Source organism: Rhinatrema bivittatum, chromosome 10 (assembly GCF_901001135.1).
Source record: "Rhinatrema bivittatum chromosome 10, aRhiBiv1.1, whole genome shotgun sequence".
Taxonomy (NCBI): domain Eukaryota; kingdom Metazoa; phylum Chordata; class Amphibia; order Gymnophiona; family Rhinatrematidae; genus Rhinatrema; species Rhinatrema bivittatum.
Window position 1 is genome coordinate 106796077 of NC_042624.1, and position 21322 is coordinate 106817398.

The 21322-nt window shown below is 43.5% G+C and overlaps 1 protein-coding gene across 8 annotated transcripts in view; it reads left to right on the plus strand.

Moving 5' to 3' along the window:
• Positions 1-6653: 6653 nt before the first annotated feature.
• FYB2 (FYN binding protein 2) overlaps positions 6654-21322 on the plus strand; it is a 59389-nt gene continuing 44720 nt past the window's right edge. For 5 of the 8 annotated variants that reach the window (XM_029618194.1, XM_029618198.1, XM_029618195.1 and 2 more), the window contains exons 1-4: positions 8879-9158; positions 12357-13008; positions 14479-14652; positions 15776-15809. In XM_029618194.1, the coding sequence (XP_029474054.1) occupies positions 9138-9158; positions 12357-13008; positions 14479-14652; positions 15776-15809 (881 nt within the window). In that variant the 5' untranslated portion in view covers positions 8879-9137. Of the gene's footprint in view, positions 6769-8878; positions 9159-12356; positions 13110-14478; positions 14653-15775; positions 15810-21322 lie in introns of those variants that run through there. The other 3 variants (XM_029618197.1, XM_029618196.1, XM_029618201.1) reach the window with 3 other exon arrangements.

The following is a 21322-nucleotide window of genomic DNA, read 5'->3' on the forward strand; positions in this document are numbered from 1 at the left end:
TTATAGCGTTTTGATAAATCTAGGGGTAGGTTTGCACATAACAGTGCTATTGATGCGCATAAAGTAGCTTGTGATTATTTTAACATGAAATCTATGTAAAAGAGTAGGGGGTGTGCATCAATAGAATTATTTCAGGTTTGATTCGTTTCATTGTGTCCCATTTTTGGGGGGTTTTATGTTCATGAGAGATTTTTTTTTGTTTTTAATTTTTGTTGTAGCGTGCACTATTTCCATTGAGTGCATAGTACGTCCATATGGTGCACACTGGGCCCAATATTGAAAGCATGTTTAGCGTTGGATAGTCAGATAAGTAGGACTTATCCAGCTAAGTGGAGGCCATTGAATATCCAGCACCACTTAACTGGATAAGTCATTTAACTGGCTAAGAAGATAACTAGATAGTCAACAAATGGGGAATTGGCAGATGGCGTGGTGCTACATATCCAGTTATCTTAACCACATAAGTACCTATATTCAACCTTAATAAGTTAACTGAATAAGTTAGATCTGTTCAATAGTAGGCCTAAAGGTATCTGAATATAACTTATCCAGATAACCAGAACTTATCTGGTTACATTCAGCAGCACAGCTGTGCTGCTAAATACCCATTCTAAGTTATCCAGATATGTAATATCCGGATAACTGGATATCTTTGAATATTGGGCCCACAATGTCCATTTAGTGCACATTTTTTTGAGTTGTATTAGTGTGCGCTAAAACAAAATTTTTAAACAAATTTTTTTTTAAACTATTGTTTCAATTTTGAAACAAAATGAAACGACATAGGCAGTGTCATTAAAAATGAAAGCACGTTCTTACTAATGAGATAATGAGAATTAAAACTATCTAAAATAGCTCATTACCTATTAGCACAGTAAAAAAGTATATGTGTAAAGTGCTTCACAGATGCGTTAGTACAAAAACCTTAACTACATCTCAAGGAGTTATAGTTAAATTTCTGTGACATCATGCATACATAAAGTATCATTTGCATATCATTAAATAGGCCACAAGTACACACAACACACACTGCATATTCATGAGTTAACAGCCAATGTTAGTACACTTTAGTACATTTGCTCCTTAGCACCCTCACCTCCAGCCTAGAAATAGCCTTTCAGAGCAACTCCAATGTAATTTATTTAGGAGCTCAATCGATTTTACCCAAATCAGCAATAGTCTCCCCACTAGCAATAGCTGCGACTTATCAACATGTGCTGTTCTTGACCCATCTGAACACCTTTCCTTCAGGAGAACCACTTCTGGCAAAAAATATTCCAGAGCTGCTAGATGAATAGAAAGAGCTTGATCGATTTTTGTGTAGGAACCAGTTAGTAATGCTGTAAACATTGTCACAACCTCCACAGCATAGCAGCTCCTAGGGACACAGAAATGCCATGCTGGCTAAGACCAAGATCCATTGAAGCATCCTGTCACAGACAGTGACCACCAGTCCGGGTCACAAGTACTTGGCAGATCCCATAAAGTAGATACATTTCTTTTACTCACTCCCAGGGATAGCAATCGCTATGAGGAAAGGCTAAAGAGGTTAGGGTTATTCAGCTTGGAGAAGAGACTGCTAAGGGGTGATATGATAGAGGTCTTTAAGATCATGAGAGGGCTAGAACAGGTAAATGTAAATTGGTTTACTCTTTCAGATAAGAGACGGACTAGGGGACACTCCAGGAAGTTAGCAAGTAGCTCATCTAAAACAAATTGGAGAAAATTATTTTTCACTCAATGCACTATTAAGCTCTGGAATAATGTAGCTGGGTTTAGAAAAGGTTTTGATAAATTTCTGGAGAAGTTCTTAAACTGCTATTAAGGAAGTTGACTTAGAGAATAGGCACTGCCATTAGTAGCATGAGATCTATTTACTGTTTGGGTACTTGCCAGGTAATTGTAACCTGGATTGGCCATTGTTGGAAACAGGATGCTGGGCTTGATGGACCCTTGGGCTGACCCAGTATGGCAATTTCTTATTATTCTTATGTCCGGTTAGGTTTTTGCCTAAGAAAGGGTTTGGCTATAGAGTTGTAATCATAATTTCTGACCTCTGGTATATTAATTGCTTTAATGTTAGTTATTTATTGTATATTAACTTTTATTTTTATTTTTTTGTTTTAGATGTTTGTATTTTATTATGCTTGATAGAAGATTATTTGATTTATGATATTGTGCAGTATTGTCTGTATGTTTTTTCATGCGTCTCCTTCCAATATGTATGATGCCTAGAGTCTTAGGAGTCAGGTGTTTCAAAAGGATAAGAAATAAAATAAAATGCTCAAGGTGCAGCTGCACCCTGGATGAATACAGACACAATTTAATTCTGAAGTTAGGAATCATTTTTGTTCTTTTTGGTAAAACACATAGCACACATTTCAACAGCAGTTCTAAATAGAAACTCCTTTTGTTTAGTAATCTATTTGAATATGCATACATTGAACAAAGTTGCCCATGTTGATTTCTTGATAATTACCTCTTAAACGAAACAGGCCTTAAGGACAAGATTACCCTCTACTGCGTTAAATGTGGTATTGCAACCCTGCCTATAAATAGGCCTATTGACTACACATTTTGCAAATTCTTCAATGCATGCTTTGCATGCCGATGATGATGATGATAATTGTCTGGGCTCTAAAGCCTGCTTTTCAAGGAAAAGTTATCTAGCTTTGCTGTCTAAGGGGTTGATTACTGGTGTGTTTTTTTCATGTGGACCCAGCATGGGAGAAAACGCTTGATGAAACAGGCTCCAAGGCATTAGCCGTTAAGTAACATCTGTTCCACTTGAAGCTCACAGGTTCAGATATCAGCATGAGGAACCCAGCCTTTTTTCCTCCTGTGAAAGCAGTACTAATGCTGGTAAGTCTGTGTATCTAAAACCAGGAGCTGCAAAATGCCTGCACTTTAAGTTTATTATAACTGCGCTTGCCTTAGTTAGTTAGTGGTTATCCTTTGCACAGTGCAACTGAGTACAGCCCATCTCTGTTGGCTCTATGTATAAATATGTACCAGATTCAAATCTATCAAGGTTTCAAATGCTTTTCATTTATGACTTACCGTACTGACAGAGTTTGTCAATTTTTTAAGTCTTAACCAGACTAAGCTGGATCATCGATTACACTCTGGTTCTCAAGCTGGGGGTGTATGTGTCCCTTTGGGGACATCGCAGGGCATGACGCAAGACAGCCATTGGTGCCTCCAACCTCCTCACCCCATCCCCTTCATCTGACAGCTGATGAAGGGGAGAAATCAGGCATAAGCAAAGCTCATGCGCCTTCTCCTTCCCTGAGTGTCCTAACAGAGCAAAGGGGAGCTGGGGATAAGTGGGGACATCTGCCGCCTACCCACCTGCATGACAAAGAGGTAAACCATGGATGAGCAGGATACCTGCTTCTGTCTTCCCCTGCACTCCTGCTATAGCAGAGTAATACTAGGGATAAGGCCATCGTCCCCCACCCGGCCCATACAGGGAGAGCAGCTGGCTCAGACGGGTTTTCTACTTCCATCCACCTGCCCAAGGAGAGAGGAACCACAGTTGAGTGGAGGCATCTGCCTTTAACCCCCTCCCCCTCATCCCCCACCCATCAACAGCAAAGAAGAGAGGAAAACCACCTGCCTCTCCAGTGAATAAGGTTCAAGAGAAGCCAGAGAGGTTTTCTATGGTTCAAAATGTTTAATTCCCCTTCTGCAGATAAACATTTTTAATTACGGCAATCAAAAGAGCTAAGGGCATGGCCCACTGGTGCTTTTGGCATATTGTGCTATGCTAATTTTCAAGGGTGGGGGGAGGGGAAGCTACCTTGCCTTGTTTCTCTTTCAAAATGAATGTAAGGTATACGAGTTAAAAGCACCACATTTTCTCTCCCTATTTTCTTTTTTTTTTTTTTTTTTTATGGGCAGCCAAAGGTAAAATAACAAGTATACTTTTGAAAGTGTTGTGTATGTGCGCTGTCATCACCCTGACCTAACCATGCCTCCGGGAAAGCTTTCTCACGGTCCAGTTAAAGGTAGTGCGTGCTGCAGGAATCCGCATGTATTTTCAGCAGGGCTGAGGAGAACACGCCTCAGACAGGGGCAGTGTAGGAAGAGCCTTCATCCAATTCCTCCTCTCAGGCCGAGGCAATATCGGCGCAGGCAAAACAGGCACTCATGATTGAGCCCCCACTCTCCTAAAGCACGCCAATCAACCTCTCCGGGACGCCCTATTTTAATATTTAAAAATCGGCTGCCGTAGTTAAATAGAGGCACCAGAGGAAATTGTGTGCCCCTAGTGCCTTCTCAGCAGATGTGGCTGTCAGTGGGTTAGGAAAAATGGACGCTCAATTTTACGCATTATTGTACCGCTTACAATAATGGTCGCTCATTAATTGAGTGTCCCTTTTTCTAATCTAACCACTGCCACATTTTTATTTTTTTTTTAATTTATTTTTTAAACATTCTCTTCCTTTTTGTTCCTTTGACTTAATATCGCGAGAGCACATTGTACAAATCTCATCTCTGTGTAGCTTTCCTCATTCCAAATCACATCAGATCTTCACTGGTGTGTACTGTGCTGTTCCTACCTCTGACTGCGCATGTAAAACTGGCCCCCAAACCCTTGGCCACTCCTAAACCTCTCCCCGACTTACTAGCTCACCATCCTACAGTGGTATAAATAGATGACTAACATGAAAGCCTTATAAAAAGTCTGTCTGTCTGTCTGTCTCTCTCAGCATACGTATGCGGTAACTCAAACATTACCCTAACCACACCCTTTTTTTTTTTTTTTTTTTTTAAACGCAAACATTATTCATGTGAAATTTATAACAAAATGATGAATCTAGGTGGTAGTTTGCTACATTGCAAGGGTAATGTGCAGGGCTGGATTTAAAACTTAGATAACTGTAGGCGCTCCCCTCAGAAATCATGGTAGCAGGTGGAGCCCCTTCCCAGATCTTACACCCCCCCCCCTTCCTCCTCCTCCCCTTGGTTTATCAATGATTTCCTCTTTATCCAGCGAAAGGCACAGGGCCCGTGAGCAGGCACACGTGCTCACACCCCCCTGAGAAGCTCTGCCCCTGACAGGGGTTTCTCTGGGAACAGGAGGCGGGGATTCTGTCGGGTCCCGCGAGTGCACACAGGCTCACAGGCCTCGGGGCTCAACTTAGCTGAAGTGCTCGGGTGCGGCCAAAGAAAAAAGGAAGTCATCGGCAGGCCTAGAGGATGGCAGCGTTGGCAATGCTCCAGCACCTATCAAAATCGGTGTCAGTTGCCTAAGTTGTCTTGTGCCCAAATCGAGCCTGGGTACGTGTCGTTTTTTGTTCTGAGTTTCTGAGAAGCTTGGTTTTTTTTTTTTTTGCTCATTTTTGCTTCAGGTCCTACTCACGCTCCTCCTTCAAGATATTATTCAATGCAAAAAATGTGAAGAACGCCCCCCCCGTCCTTGGAATGCCTTTCGTGAGTCACTTATATTTTCTGAGTATGTCTTTTCCTTATTCTCAGCTGACCCGAGGAAGGAAGTAATAGCTCCCAAAAGCTCGTCAAGAAATGTATTTAGTTCAAGAAAAATGTACCACCCTGTTTTTTCTGTCAGTCTTTATTCCCGTGCATTCGAGTGGACTGACACGGGCACCACACTAGTTTTATATGGAAAGTGTAAGTGAATCATTAAAGGCAGGCATGCGAATGCTCGTGCACAGGGGAAGGGGAGCATTGATGGGCTCTCAGGAAGTGACAGGCACTGTAATTTTAGGTTTCATAACCGGTTAAGAAACCTAGCTCTTTGTTCTTTCATGTCATTTCCACAATGTCTGATCATTTTAACTTCAAAAGCCTTGCATTCCTGAATTATTTTAAATTTTCCTTTAACCATCATTGAGGCAGTGATCTGGGTCCGAAAAGTGCTCCCCCATGCAAGCATCTCCTTGGTATTTGGCCGTGTGCCTTTAAGGTCTGGCCTGCCTCACTGATCTAGGCTCCCTCTTCACATTTTCTGCAGTAATATATATACACACACCACACCCTTTCTCAGAGCTGCTGGTCATAGGGCAGAGTAGGCTGAATTGCCCAACCAGGGCCTTAAAACAAGATATGGATGACTTTAGAGAAGCAGCTCGCATACAGCAGTGCCGTACTTTTTCCACGTTCATGGCTATGTCACAGGTATCACAGACAGCAACACGTGCTGAACAATTAGAAAGTTAGCTGAGTTATGCCATGGCATCATGGAACCAGATTACTGGGCAATCCTGGGCCTATTTTCTTTTTGTTTTGATCACAAAATCGAAAGAAACAAAATCGATCGAGGTATCTAACCGTAGCGTTTATCCGACCCATGACAAGATCAAGGAGGACCGAGTTTTGTCCTTACAGTTTAGTCCGATCAACTGTATTTTATCCTTTTAACTCAGGACTGGAACCTTTACTGATCCTATGTATAATTTTTTTCTGGGCTGCAGTCATGAGATAAGAAGACATAATCCTAACAGTATAAACTTTGTCTGTCCGTCCCTCGTGACTGAACTCTCGCCGTGCCGCCAGCCCCCCCCCCCCCCCCCTGATTATGGTTTTTAAAATAAAATAAAATGCACCACTCTCTAAAATAAATAAAACTAAAAGTTTGCTTTCACATTGCTATTTCCGAATACCAGAACTATAGAAACATTTTGATGGAACTAATCACCGACGGCAATTCACATTTACAGCTGCCAGATCGCGTCCTTTTCTCTGGGTACACAAATAGAAGATAATTCAGAAGACATCAGAGGGGTGGGTAAAGGTTCAAAAGTAAATTGTGTCCCACACTATCAAAGATCGATGTGCATGTGGTGAAACGATAATATATTAATACCTTCACCAATTAAGCACAACTCCCTCCCCAATCTTTTTACATTATAATTTTTTCCTTTATAGAGTTTCCCTTCATTTGTGTCTTACATTTTATGTTCTTGTTTTATAGATTTTGTGCCCAAGTTTTTTTTCTGAAAAGATTTTAAAATATGGAAAAAATGAATGATGACAACGCAAGACCGTATCTGTGAAAATAGCACTAAAATGATCTTCTGTCTTATCTGTCCCCCTAAAATATCACAGAATGACTGCAGGGGCCAATCCGGTAGCTCAGCAGTGACCACGGGCGGACTTAGGTTAGATTCCCAATCCAAGTCCTTGGTGGGCTGGGGATGCTGCAGAGGAAGCACTCATAGATCATGTTGGGGGGAGGGGGAAGAGTCTTGGTCATCACACAATGGCAACACCTAATGGCTGGATTTAGGATCCCCATCAGACAAGTTCCAGACGGAGCTGAGATTTGTAGTCCCTGGCTTAAGGACCGGTGCTGTGGTGGCCGGGATGACTTTTGGAGGGGGAATATAAAGTGTGGCAGATAGAAACAGAGGCTGGTTCTCACTGAGCAGGGTCAAAAAATAAACCTTACACGAAAGAAGGTCATTATACATTTTGAGATAAGAGTTTAAAATCCCAGCGCGCGCCAAAATTAGGAGATCCATGCACAAGTCAACCTCACGAGCGCCCACCGAATTTTAAAAGCCACCCCGATGCACACATATCTCCAGCTGTGCGCGCATCTCAAACGTTTTCAATAGAGGCAGGATGCGAGCATGGGCTGGGCGGATCATGGGCATTTCAGGGTGTGCGCATAAATACTTATGTGGTTGGGCACGTGCCCACATCCCCCTGCTGCTAGGGGTGGTAAGTTTAAAAAAATACATGCCTAGCCAAACCTGAGGGGTTTTAAAAGTCTGGAATAACTGGGGGTGGGTGGGGAGTGTAAGCTATTCAACCAGAGACGTTTGGAGGACGTAGCTGTTAACTGAGTGAACTGGTGAAATTGGCAATGGCGTGGACATGTACCTGTTAGAAGATTCCCTGACTTACATAGTAGAAGCAGGATTTCCAAGCATAGGTGCATGACTCCTTAAAGTTAGGCACACATGTGCATGTAATCAGGCTGTTTTATAACATGTGCAAGTTATAAAATGGTTTTGTATCTGGGTGTATGCCAGCACATATGCACAATGTGTACCATCCCTATATTTATTTTCACTTTTCCTCTTTTAACTGAAGGCAAGTTACAAAAAAAAAAAAGATACTTATAAAATGCACAAATTCAAGACAGTAATATTAACAGTAAAGACATTAGCATAACACCTGAAAAATAAAATCCAACATGACACCAAACTTAAACCAGAGTAAAATCTCTATGACAATGGTAAAACAATAAAACTATCCAATATGACATCACTGTTAGAATTTAAAAATACCATAACAGAAAAAAAAAGACAGGCAACCAGTAATGAAGAAAACATAAAACCAGACATAATATAAAACCATCAATTATGAGATCAAACTACAGAACATATCAGGAAGAAATACTGTGTTACAGTAATAAAACATGAACTAAAAGATAATTAAGATCACGAACCACAAAAAGGCTACAAACTTGCTGGATAACTTAGTTTGCTGCATATTTAAGTGAACTATCCCAGCAATCATAATATGTCATATCATTGCTTAGTTACAGTTCAAGAAAAACTGGTTGAAAGAAATATCATCCTGTCAAAGTAGTTGAGGATTTTTAATCATGAAAGTAGTACACTTATTTGATTTTAAATCTTAGAGTTTATTTAGTTGCTCGTCAAAATACACGAAAAAGTTCATTGAAAATAATTATCTTCACAGGATGATTTAAGATCCACTTCATAAAGAGTGTTGTATTTGAAGGGGCACATCGTAAAGAGAACTGTAGGTTATTTAAATTCCATAGAGTAATCTAGGGAAAATATTTGCAAAAAAAAAAAAAAGCCAAACAGGAGGAAGGGCAGGTGAGCTGCTCTTTAACTAAGCACAGGTGGAAATGGGCAAGCGGCAGGGGAAGGAACGAGAGGCAGAGAGGCAAGGCTGATTAATCAGGAAGCCCAAACGTCCTGCAGCCCTCCCCCCCCGGCTGAGGAGCCTTTGCAGGTTCAGGCTGTGTCCTGGGACCCAGGTGCAGCCACCTGGAGTCCTAAAGTGCAGGGCTCCTGCCACTCCCGGTGGCGCGGGAGAAAATCGGTTCCAAGACGCGTCATGAGCTCGCCCCGCACCCGTCGGAAGTAACGGGGGGGGGGAGCGGCGGTGGTGCAGCAGACTGCAGGATGAGGACGGCCGTGCAGAGGGTAAGGAGGAGGAGGCTCGGAGGGACTGAGCGCGTGCAGCCGGGGACTGAGCGCGTGCAGCCGGGTGGATGGTCCTTAGCTCCGCCGAACTTTTCTCCTCTGCATTACAAGATCAGAGGCTCGCGCCTGCTCCTTTGGGGAGTTGCTCTCAGGCGATCCGAGTTTGAAAGCGCTCGGCTTCTTAGCTCCTCTCGATCCCCTCCCCCCTCCCAGGGAGATCGAAGTCCGTGCCTGGGTGCCCGACCCCTGATCAATCTGCGGGGCGTAGAAAGTAAACCCTGGAAAGGTGCAGGGCTTCGGCGATCTTACCCTGAGCAGGAGATAAGCTGCAAAATGCTGGCAAGGAGCCTGGGGTAGTCCCTGCCGCCTGGGAAACGTGGAAGTGCTGAAGGCAAGCGCTGTGAATCTGCACAGGGTTAGAGTCCATTCAATGGTGCAGCACTTTTAAGAGGGAGCTTGGGTTTGGGGGGGGGGGGGGGGCTCTGTTGTGGGTGGGCAGCCTGCAGCCTGCTGCTTCGAACCGGAAGCCAAGGTTCAGATCCTACTGATGCTCCCTGGGACCACCGCACCACTTCGCCCTCTTACAAGGGATTGTAAACGCTTGAGGGGGGGGGGACAAGCCAGTACTATCGACCATACCTGAATGTAACTTACGTAGGTGCGAACTAATTCTAAATATAAATCGTCTTTGTCCGTGCACCTCATTGAGAGGTTAGAGGAGCAGCCTCACTTTCAAATTCAAGAGAGCATTCGGTGAATTTGCCCATCAGACTGGAAAATTAGATTGCGATCCAAGAGCTGTTGTCAGTTAACTTTAGCATTTCTTTTGCACTGGAACATACTAGATGTCACTGTAGAACTGCCCAGCGACCCCCCCAAAACATTCCCAACCTCCATAATAGAGTTTAAATTAAAATTTCACTTATTATATCCAAGAAAATTGTTGAGAACCGTACTGAATCCTCCATATATCGGGACATTCGTTTCGTGCTTTATTTTGCATGGAGTTTCAATAGTCCATAAGAGGTGCCGTAATGGGTCAGAGCAAGGGCCCATCAAGCTCTGCACCCTGTTTCCAACAGTGGCCAGTTCAAGTTACAAGTACCTGGCATGTACCCAAACACTAAATGCTGCATCTAGAAATAATTTTCCTTACTGAGTAACAGCACTTCATGGACTTTTCCTCTAGGAACTTATCCAAACCTGTTTTAAACCCAGTTACATTAACTGCCATAACCACATCCTCTGGCAATGAATTCCAGAGTTTAACTATGCTCTGAGTGGGAGAATTTTCTTTGATTTGTCTTAAATGAGCTACTTGCTTACTACTTGCTAACTTCATGGAGTGCTCCCTAGTCCTTCTAAGAGAATAAATAACCTAATTACATTAACCTGTTCAAGTCCTTTCATGATTTTGTAGACCTCTATCAGATCCCCCCCTCAAACTGAACTGCCCTAACAAAAAAAAAAAAAAAATTAGTAGAAAAATAACTTTGATATAATGCAGGAGAAAAATCAATGGAAAAGTCATTTTTCTTCTGAGTTTTTTGTTGTTGTTGTTCTAGCATTGAAATTTGCAGGCAAAATAAAAACTGAAAATGAAAGTCCTTATCATAGTAAAAAAAAAAAAAAAAATTCCCCAAAACACAGGTATTGGCCACTATTCTGCCAGAAGACTAGTAAACAAGAATAAATTGAGAAGCAATCTTACAATTCCAAATTTCTTCACTGAAAAAGTTAACATGGGAAATTTGATTTAAAAAATATTTCAAATCCTTCTGCTTAATGTATGTATAAGAAAAAGAAAGCTCTCAATTGCCAAACAAGTGAAATTGCCTAATTTGGTATGGTTCTGGGGAACCAAACAACGAATGGAATTTTTCTGAAATTTCAGCAAAACTTGTTTTCGGGTTAGTGCACACTAACTCCCATTAGTATGCACTAACTTTAACCCATTAGCACACACTAACCTGAAAATTGGGCCCCCCCCCCCCCAAAAAAAAAAACCCCAAACAAACCCCAAAAACCCTGAACCGTGGGAAAAACAAAATTTCCTGCTGGGGGCCCTGACACGAAGCCTGACACGATTAAAAAAAAACCAAACAAAAAAAACCACACACACACAATGCACATTTCTGTACACAGCCTATGGAATTTTTATTTTTTTTTTGCCAAGAAATGTGGTTATTAAAGCTGCTGGTATAACTGACTTTAAAAAAAAATGTTTGGCCAAAGTTTGAGGACATGTCCATAAATAAATAATTATTGGCCAGACAGACTTTGTGTTCTCCAAATTTCTGGGGAGATCATCATGGAAACAGACTGGTATCGGTGCATTCATTTCAGAGCATGCACTCCCCATGGCCTCCTTTGTCATGCATTTTGTCTTGGCTAGATTGTAAGCTCCATGGAGCAGGGACCACCTCTTATTGTACAGTAGGGAAATGACAAACATGTCAGCAACATTGTCTGTCTATATAGTCTCATGTTTTATAAATGAAACCACACTAAAATACACAACATTATTTTTTTCTGTTTTAGTGAGCAGTAGCTCAGTGTTCACTACAAACAGAATTATAATTGGAAAATGATACAAACAAAACGTATGAAAATAAACAAAAGTTGACATGCTTGCCCCTACTGTGCAGCGCTGCACATACCTGGTAGCACTTTAGAGCTGGTAAAGGTGGTGGGAGGGGGGGGGGTTGATTTTTTTCCAGGTACTTCCGGATGACCCGGACTGGCTGTTGTACAATGAATTATTGGTGTGACCGAGCATGGAATTTCTTGTGTTTGTCATTTGAAACTTTTTTATAGTGTTTCTGTTTCTTTCATGTGTCAAGTGACATTGACCAAGGCATTAGTCTCCCCCCCTTAGAAATAGTAGGAACAGACTCCAAGCGCTGCCAGGCTGGATCACCAAGCAGTGCAGAATTTGAACTTCAAGCAAGTCGTCATTTTAGTTTTGCATTCGGTTTGAAAGGGTTCCTAATTTATTTTCTATTGAACTTGAACATACTTTGCTCGATAAAAGGGATATAATTGGATTTAGTGCTTTTGCTATATATATTTTTAGAAATTCCTCCATATGAATCATGAAAGACGGGTAAAAAAAAATTCTCTGCTAAAAAGTAGAAGGCTGTTTTGGTCTTTGTACATAGCACATTGTAAAACACATTTTGTCCAATTGTATTATAGGAGGAGGAAATGCCTACGGACTTCAAATCACTTCAGGCCAGGTTTCAAAATGCTGTGCTGGACCCAACCAGTCGTCTCCCAGGGAGCGCTTGGCAGGCGCAGGGCAGCCGTGGGAGTGGCGAACCTGACCCCAGCCCTCCCACTCAAGGGGTCCGCTCGGGTCCCCCAGAAAGCCACGCGCGCCCCCTCCGGCCTGGGAAACCCCAGCCCGCACCTTCCTGCGCTGCCCGAGCCGCCGGCAGTGCTCCAGGGCTGACGGCGAGCGCAGCAGCCCGGAGGAGGGAGGCCGCCCCCGCCGGAGGCGCTCTGCCCGGGCTCGGCGGGCCGGCGCAGCCGCCAGCCTCCAAGCTGCAGAGTTGGGAGACGGCCGTGAGAGACCCTGCGGATCGGGTGGACCCCAGCACCTTCAGGTACACGCTGCAGATCTGGAAAACGGCTTCCTCCCTGGACGAGGGCGCGCTGGTGGAGCAGCCGCGAAGGCGGGCCCGCACCTTGGAGCCGGCCCGCCCCGCAGAGGGTCACGTGAGGAGGCTCGCGAAAGGCTCTGGTGCTCTCCTTCTGCACCTCCCGACCCCTGCCAAGACAGAAATTGCAAAAAATCTCCTTCACGTGCCCACGGTGACGTCTGGATGTTCGCAAGGTAGGCATCAAGGTAAAATTCATCTGCACGGATGGAAAGACAGGATGCACCTGGAATCACTTTCATATTTGGCCTCCCAGGCCTTAAAACTACATTCCTCAAGTCATTTTAAGGTGAATTTTCCAAAAGCACAAAGATAATTAATTAGAGCAGCCTTAGTGAATCAGGGAAAAGTAATGATGCCTGAAAAGGGGTTTTTTGGTGGTTTTTTTTGTATTTTTCTTGTATTGGACTCTTCAAATTGGAGTTAACATTATTCCCGCTTTAAAACGCACCCCAGGAAAGCAGATACGATAAAACAAGTCTCCCTCCCAGGCCATCCGGCTCTCCCAAACAGCAAGGCGCAACCACCAGGATGCGTCGGTGGCGCAGAGTTTAGAAAGGAGAAGGGGCAGTGAGCGTGCCTTGGCTGCCATCGCTGTGGGTAAAGGTGACAGAGGGCACAGAATAGTCAGAGAAAGATAAGAGGAGTTGGTACAGGAAAGGTGGAAGAGATGTGAAATAGAGGAGAGGAATGGCAGGGAATCAGTTAAAGGAGTTAGGAGTTACTGCACAAGAAAGAGAGGACAGAATTTTGTTTTTTAGGGAAAGAAAAATCCGGACGGCAAGGGTAGAAAGCAATTGTATTTTTAGTTATTTTCTGTGTGCCTCATTGCAGTCTTAAATTATATACTACATGTACACCTTATTTTTGACACATTGTACTGTTCTGCTCCTGTCATTGCCATTTCTTGAATATTGTACTGTAAAACTTTTAAATGCACCGCATGCCATTTTCTGCAGGTTTTTTTTTTTCCCAGGAGAGGTCTTAAGCACTTTTTGCTTCAGTTTTCTTGTGGAACGTTTTCCCTCCTAACCATAAGCTGCATGAAAACTAAAGCAGGGCTTCCTAGCCCTCCCTAATCAGTTTAGTTTTTCAGAATTTCCATAAAGAATATTCATGAGAGATTGGCAAACACTGGAGACCTCCGGCATGCAAATCTATCTCATGCATATTCATTGCGGCAATCCTGAAAACCCAACTGGTTAGGCGTGCCTCCAGGAGAGGGTCTGGAAGCACTGAACGAAAGCTTTGCGCAGAAGAGCTGGTACATGCAAGCAGGTATCTTGGAGCTTATTTCTCCTTGGGTCCACAGTGCGAGAGCTTTTTTGCCAAATGCTAACTCAAGCTTTTGAGGTAAAAATGAGCACAGATGATGCCTGTCAGGACGCCCGTTACCAGCATTTTGCATGGCAACATGCCTACGTCTTCAAAATGTATGTCCCAGGGAGGACAAAACTGCATGCCAATAATTAACCATTTATCTCCTACCCAGCAGGAAACCTTGCTGTCAATATGCAAGGTCAGTAAGAAATGGGGGCGACGTTTTGTCATTTTTAAGTAATTGTGGGGATTTACTGAAGTCAACATCTCGTGAATTGCTCTGGGATTTTCAGTTTCCCATAATAGGGTAAATTCCTTTCTCGTCTCGCATTCTATAGAGTCCGCCAGCAAAAGAAAATCTGGTGTCAGGGAGAGCCAGCGTCCTCAAACTAGACCCCTTCCCTCCATTCAGGCTCTTGGTCCTCCTCCAAAGAAACCTGTAAGGCCACCAAAGGTGGACCTTAGTCCCTTTCTCACCACAACAGTTCAGAATGGAAGCCCGCAGATCAGAGGTAATGTATTTCGAGGGTCTTCAAAATCAATTTGCATGTAGTAAATATTTTCCAGGTAATATATTTTACATGACTTTTTGGGGTGAGAGGCCAGGCAGTTTTTAAATGCGTAATAAAACTCAGAAGAAATCAGAGGAGATGACTTCATCACCATTCAGGAAAAAATTGTAAAACTGAGTTTTCAGTAGCTTTTCCTACATACGATTCAGTAAAGTCTGCGGGAGAGCGGGCGAACAGGCCACTCTCCTGTGCGCGCACGATTCTGTATTTAAATGAGGCCCGGCACTAGGGACACTAGTGCATCGCTAGCGCCTCCTTTTGGAACAGAGCGACAGCTGTCAGTGGGTTTGACAGCCGACGCTCAATTTTGCCGGCATCTGTTCTCGAGCCCGCTGACAGCCACGGGCTCGGAAACCGGATGCCGGCAAAATTGAGCGTCCGGTTTTCAACCCGACAGCCGCGGGCCTACTTCAAATTTTTTTTTTCTTTTTTTTTACCCTTCGGGACCTCCGACTTAATATCGCCATGATATTAAGTCGGAGGGTGCACAGAAAATCCGTTTTTACTGCTTTTCTGTGCACTTTCCTGGTGCCCGAAGAAATTAGCACCTACCTTTTGGGTAGGTGCTAATTTCTGAAAGCAAAATGTGCAGCTTGGCTGCACATTTTGCTTTGTGAATCGCACGGGAATAACCAATAGGGCCATCAACATGCATTTGCATGTTGAGGGCGCTATTAGGTTCGGCGGAATGGACGCGCGTTTTTGGCCCCTTACTGAATAAGGGGTAAGGGAAAACGCGTGTCCAGTGGCGGGTTAACAGTGCGCTCCGTTGGAGTGCACTGTACTGTATCGGCCTGATAGTGTCTGTGTGTTTCTGCCACCTCTGTCCATCTTGAGAATGCTGAATCGGTTACTGCAAATGAAGCCATTTGATTTCTTGCTATTTCCTAACTTTCCGTTCTGTTATTAAATGATGGTGCTAGAAAGGAAACTCTCTCTCTTCTGTGGCAGAATGGATTCAGCAGCGGCATTGCTTATTCTGCCTCTACGGTACCTCGGGGAAAGCTGTGGCTCTAAACTCTCTCTTTTTTTTTTTTTTTTCTTTTCTTTCTACTGGGTGCAGGTGCTGCAGAAGAGGTTTACATGACTCCTGAAGAGTAAGTAGAAAAAAAAAATCTCTCAAAACATTTAGGTACAGCTAGCGTGTGAGGAAATAGCTATCATCTGGGAGAGACAAGAGGCAGCAGATCCACATGGCCAAAAGGAAAAATACCTGATCAAGAAGTCGGTCTCTTATCCTCCTTTTTGGGTAAAGAAAGTTCTTTGCCTCCTCTCCTGCAGCGAGCAAATTACACTTCTACCTGAGTACAGGGAGGTGCAGGCTGAAGCTTCACTGGCTATGTTGTACTGACTTGCTGGATCAGGGGATAGGCTCAAGCATTTGGCCAAGGTAGAATGAAATTATTTGACCCATCTTGTCCTATCCACTCCTAGCCCCAGTTCACTTGTTGGGTTGGGACATAACCCTGTTTTGCATTGTATACCCCCGTCGCAAGTTATTTTCCCAGATAGGGAAATAATAAGACCTTAGTCCCATGATGCCATGAGAGAGATCTGGCCACAAAAAGTGAATTGGCAAGGGCAGGATAGGAGTCACTCAGTCTCCTTTTTTTTTTTTTTTCTTTTTCTTGCAAAGGATATTTGTGGTATCAGAATTTGATGCTTGTAACAAATGCTATAACATATTTACTTACCGAAACAGCCTGCTGGGTATGCTGACTTTTTATAACATTAAATCGGGGGAATTGTTATTGTATCGCGGCTCTAATGATTTTTGACGATTTAAAATATATCTGACGATTGTTTTAAATCGTCAAAAAACGATTCACATCCCTAGTGAATAGAGCATGGTTAGAAGGGGAGGTAAGTAAAGCATGGTTAGCAGAGGAAGTAAGTCTGATCGGATGGGATTAGATTAACCAACTCCGTCTGTGAATGTTTGTTTAAATAACCATGTTTTAAGTTCTTTTTTGAAAGATTTGGAGTCTCTGATCGAACTTAGGTAGACTGGTAAAGAGTTCCATTCTTTTGGTCCAGCAATCGAAAATGCTCTATTCCTAGTGTTGGATAGTTGGATAGGATAATGACCTCAAAGTCCATCTAGTTTTCCTAAATCCATTCGCGCTGCAGGGCCTTCGACCCCCAGTTATTCCTTGGCGTTCCAATCACCTCTTCATAGCCAGGAATCCTGCCTGCTTGTCCCAAGTTTTCTGGAAATCTTGTTGCTGCTTCAGTCTCTGCCACCTCCCCAGGAAGCCATTCCATGTTTCTTTCAAAGAGCGGTCAAGCCACAAAGAAAACTGAGATAAGGTCCACGCCCTATAATAGATCAGCAGAAGGAGCAGGGCATGAAGCAACTAACTAGCCCTTCCAGAATATATTTGGCAGAAAATCCTAATCTTTATTCATATGCAGGAACTCCACATTCTTCAATAAAAAAAGGCCCACTTAAAGCAGGTTAATGTCCCCCCCCCCCCCCCCCCGACACAGTCACCTTGTTACACTCCACAGGCTGCGTCGGGAGGGACAATAGGCAACAGTTTTTAAAAAGCTTTTATTCAGGAGTTCATATCAAAAAGCACATTTCTAGTGGCTAAGATCTGTGTCCTACTAGTTTTCCCATCCCTAATCCCTTCTGTGGCTACCATCCATTATCTTCCTGTCTTTCATGGATTGTAGGCCGAATGTTGTCGGACTGTCTCACAACAACACAGCTGCAGTTGTTTGTTGCTGGGTGTCGTACTGAACCATCTCGCAGCTGTTGTGTTTTTATAGAAGTGCTATTTTTGTGCATTTGTTAGAGCAACCTTGATGGACGGATTGTTGAATGACTACTAATTTAATTTTGAGGAGTTCCTGTTCACAAGTGCTGCTTTATGACAGCCTTTAAAAAAATAGTTTCTGGGTAAATTAAAAAAAAAAAAAAAAAAAAAAAAGAGCTTGGAATAAGAGTAAATGAGGAAGCAATGTAGCCGGGAGACAAGTCAAGTTGGCAGTGTGAGCAGCCCAACTAGCTCTGCTGCTGTAAGAGGAAGTAATAAGACCAAAGAAGAAGCCAAAGGCAGTGTGTGAAACATTTTGTGCTCCTAGCCCTTGGCGTGTAAGCTATGCTATCTCTTGTTCATGCTGATACCTTAATTCACAGTTTTGAGTATTCGCTCCCTGATATATGATCCTCGACTGGATTCACTGTTGTGTGGGGATGGGGGGAAGGGTGGGACTGGGTTGATCAGGAAGTGAAATGTTGTAATTTTTTTATTTTTTTACAAAAACCTTATGTAGCTTATTCTTGTGCTTTCTTTTTAATGCAAAATTGCAAAAATATATTTGCATATTCTCCGATGCTTTACTTGGTAGGCATGAGACTTTCAAGTTGCAAAGTAAATATGTTTATGTTCTAGGGAACATATATCTTTTTGTATTAGTTAAAATCACTTTTGTACGTGTAAGGCTTAATTCAGAAGCTCAAGGAGTACGGCCCCGTGTGAGGGGAAGTTGGAATTTGCTGTTATAGCCCATGTCCTGCCACCTAACTGGGCTACCTCTGGGTCTCATTGTGGAGTGCTGCGGACAGGTTCTTCTCCTGGTTTGGGAGGGCTTGAGGTGGAATAAGAAATCTTGAAGGCCCTTAGGGTTTTTGTTTTTTTTTTTTACTAGAGGTCTTCTGCACATAAAATATGCACACAGTAAAATCCTTTTACGGAAACGTGACTGCAGAAATAAACCACAAATGGTGCACGGTTGCTAGTGCAAATAAAAAAAAATATAGAATCGTAATGGCAGAGAAAGACCTTATGATCTATCTAGTCTGCCTTTCCGCCCAACTATTTTGGCTTTACAATTCTCATCACTCCCTCGGAGATTCCCCTATATTTATCCCATGCTTTCTTGGATGTAGATACTGTTTTTGTCTTTGCCACATCAACTGGGAAGCCATTCCATGCATCCACTACCCTCTCTGTAAAGAAACATTTCCTAATATTACTCCTGAATCCTACCCCCTTTCACCCTCATCCCATGTCGCCTCATTCTAGAGACTCCTTTTTCTTGAAAGAGGCTTGCTTCCTGTGCACAGAAACCTTTGAGATATTTTAATGTCTCTATCAATTCTCCCCTATCTTGCCATTCCTCTAGGGTATACATGTTTAGATCTTTAAGTCTATTCCCATATGCTTTAGAATGAAGACCACTGACCATTTTAGTAGCCGCCCTCTCAACTGTCCCCCCCAACTGGTTTCTATCCTTTTGGAGGTGCGGTCTCCAGAATTGTGCACAGTATTCCTAGTGAGGTCTCGCCAGGAACCCATACAGGGGCAATATCACCTGCTTTTTTTTTTCTGCCAACCATTCCTCTCCCTATACAGCCAAGCATCGTTCTGACTTTTGCTGTTGCTCTGGCCACCTATATGGCCACCTTAAGATCATCAGATGCAATCGCCCCAGATCCCGCTCTTCTGTCGTGCTTAGAATAATTTCACCCCTGAGTGAGCCAAGTAACTGTCCCTTTGGGTCAAGCAGATGGTGTAGGACCAGGACCCAGAGGCGAGGAGGGTGTGTGGAAGGCCTGATCTGGATAGGGATCTCACAGAATCTGCTCTGTTTCTCCTGTTCACATCTCCACAGATCAGTAAAAGGGGAAGCTCATCCTGCAACTATATCCAATCAACAGCAAACTTTTTTTTATTTTCTGGGTCTAACCAGCAGTCAGAGAATGTAACAGAGAAACGCTGATCAAATCTGTGCACAGCTAAACTATGGAGATGACAGACAAGAAAGAAAGGTCAAACTGCTGAATGCTTAGTAATTGTATACCCCTTTCCCTGGATTAGGACAGCTCTCTGCTCTCTTCTCCCATATTTGAAAGTACACTCAGTGGAACCCACCCACGTTACAACTTGCAATAGACTATGCAGCTCACAGTCTTAACATCCGTGTTACCTGCATTTAAGGGGCCGATGCAAAGAAAAGGTGCGCTGAAAGCGGGCGCTGGGTGTTCAGCACTCGCTTTCCTAACGGTGCCCCCAGGCACCTCTCCCTTATCTTGCGGAGTTGACCTGTTGCAGCGATTTTTAAAAGTGGACAAATTCTTGTCAATTTTACTATTTTTACTTAAATCGTGAAATGGTTTACTATAATTTTTCTGCTAGCCGTTCCCTCGTATGTGAAGTGTCCTCTCAAGTGGGGATGGATCAGACGGCTTATGACCATTCTGAAGCGGCTGGATAAAACGGACACCCGTATTGAGCGCCCGCTTCTCTAATCCGCGTACAGCCACCTCTCCTGGGGCCCCGGTGCTTTGGAGCGCTAGAGATGCACAGTTTCCCCTAGCACATCCTTTTTTTTTTTTTTTTAGCACAGCAGCTCGATTGATTATTGCATGAGGCGCCCAGGAGAGGTGGTTGTGCGCATGTTAGTAAAACAGGTGCTCAATACGCGCGCGGTTTTACTGCATCGGCCGGTTTGAGCATAAAATAAATCGGATCGGTCTGCCTTGAGTTTTTAAGGAAAAGACATTTTTTGGATGCAGAAGCTTCTTGAAGAATGGTAGATTTTCCAGAAAGGGGTGGAAGCGATAGATAGGGATGGTTGGGATATTTTTTTCATCACCGATTTGAGAATGGAAGAGGATTGCTTACTTGGCAGTAGATTTTAAAAGGTTTGTATACGGAAAAACTGGGAGATAGGCGCGTGACTTGCACAGATTTTAAAAGGCCCGCGGCCACTGTGTATCTCCCGGTAGGCAGATGATAAAGTTTTGGCAAAAAGGGGGTGGCACATGGGCGTGGGCTGGGACTGCACCATGCAGTTAGTTACATGCACTAGAGAGTGCCGGGATCCCACAACCACGTAACTTACTTCTTGGGGGGGAAGGTAGGTAGCAGGCTAGTTAGGAAGTCCTCTCTTTTACTGGGGCAAACTGGGAAATGGGCCTAATGCATTGCCGTGCGCATCTACTAAAATCCCCCTTCCCCCCTCTTACGGCCTCAAGACAGCAGTCACAGGCGCATGTCTATTATAAAATCATGCGTGCATATATGTACGGGGAGCCAATTTTATAACATTTATTTATTTTACATTTTTATATACCGCAATTCATGTAGCAAAGTTACATATTTCAGTTTACATTATAACATTAACACGCAAAAAAGCTTGCGATTACATCGAACAGGTAGATGAACTTGGAACAAGAAAAAGACTTGGGGATGAAAATACAATAAATACTAAACGGTGGAAGGGGGGAGGGGTGGGTGAAATGAAAGGCTGAAGGAAAAGTTAGTGGAGAGCATTAATGAATGGAAGATAAGTTAAGTGTCCTGAAAGGCTTGACTAAATAGCCATGTTTTTAGTCTTTTTTTTTTTTTTTGAAGACCGTCGGGCTACCCAGAGCGCGCACATGTACACCTGATTTTATAACTTGCGTGCGCAAGGGGGTGCACTACCTTCCCTCGTTCACTGTGAGGTATCTTCCCTCCCCCCCCCCCAAATTTTTGTTGTACCTTTTGTGCCTGCCGGCCGATTGCCGGCAGGCACAATCTCTGACACAGCGGCAAATGGCCACTGTGCCAGGAGCTGCTGACCCCGCCCCTTTGTGCAAGCCCCGGGACTTACG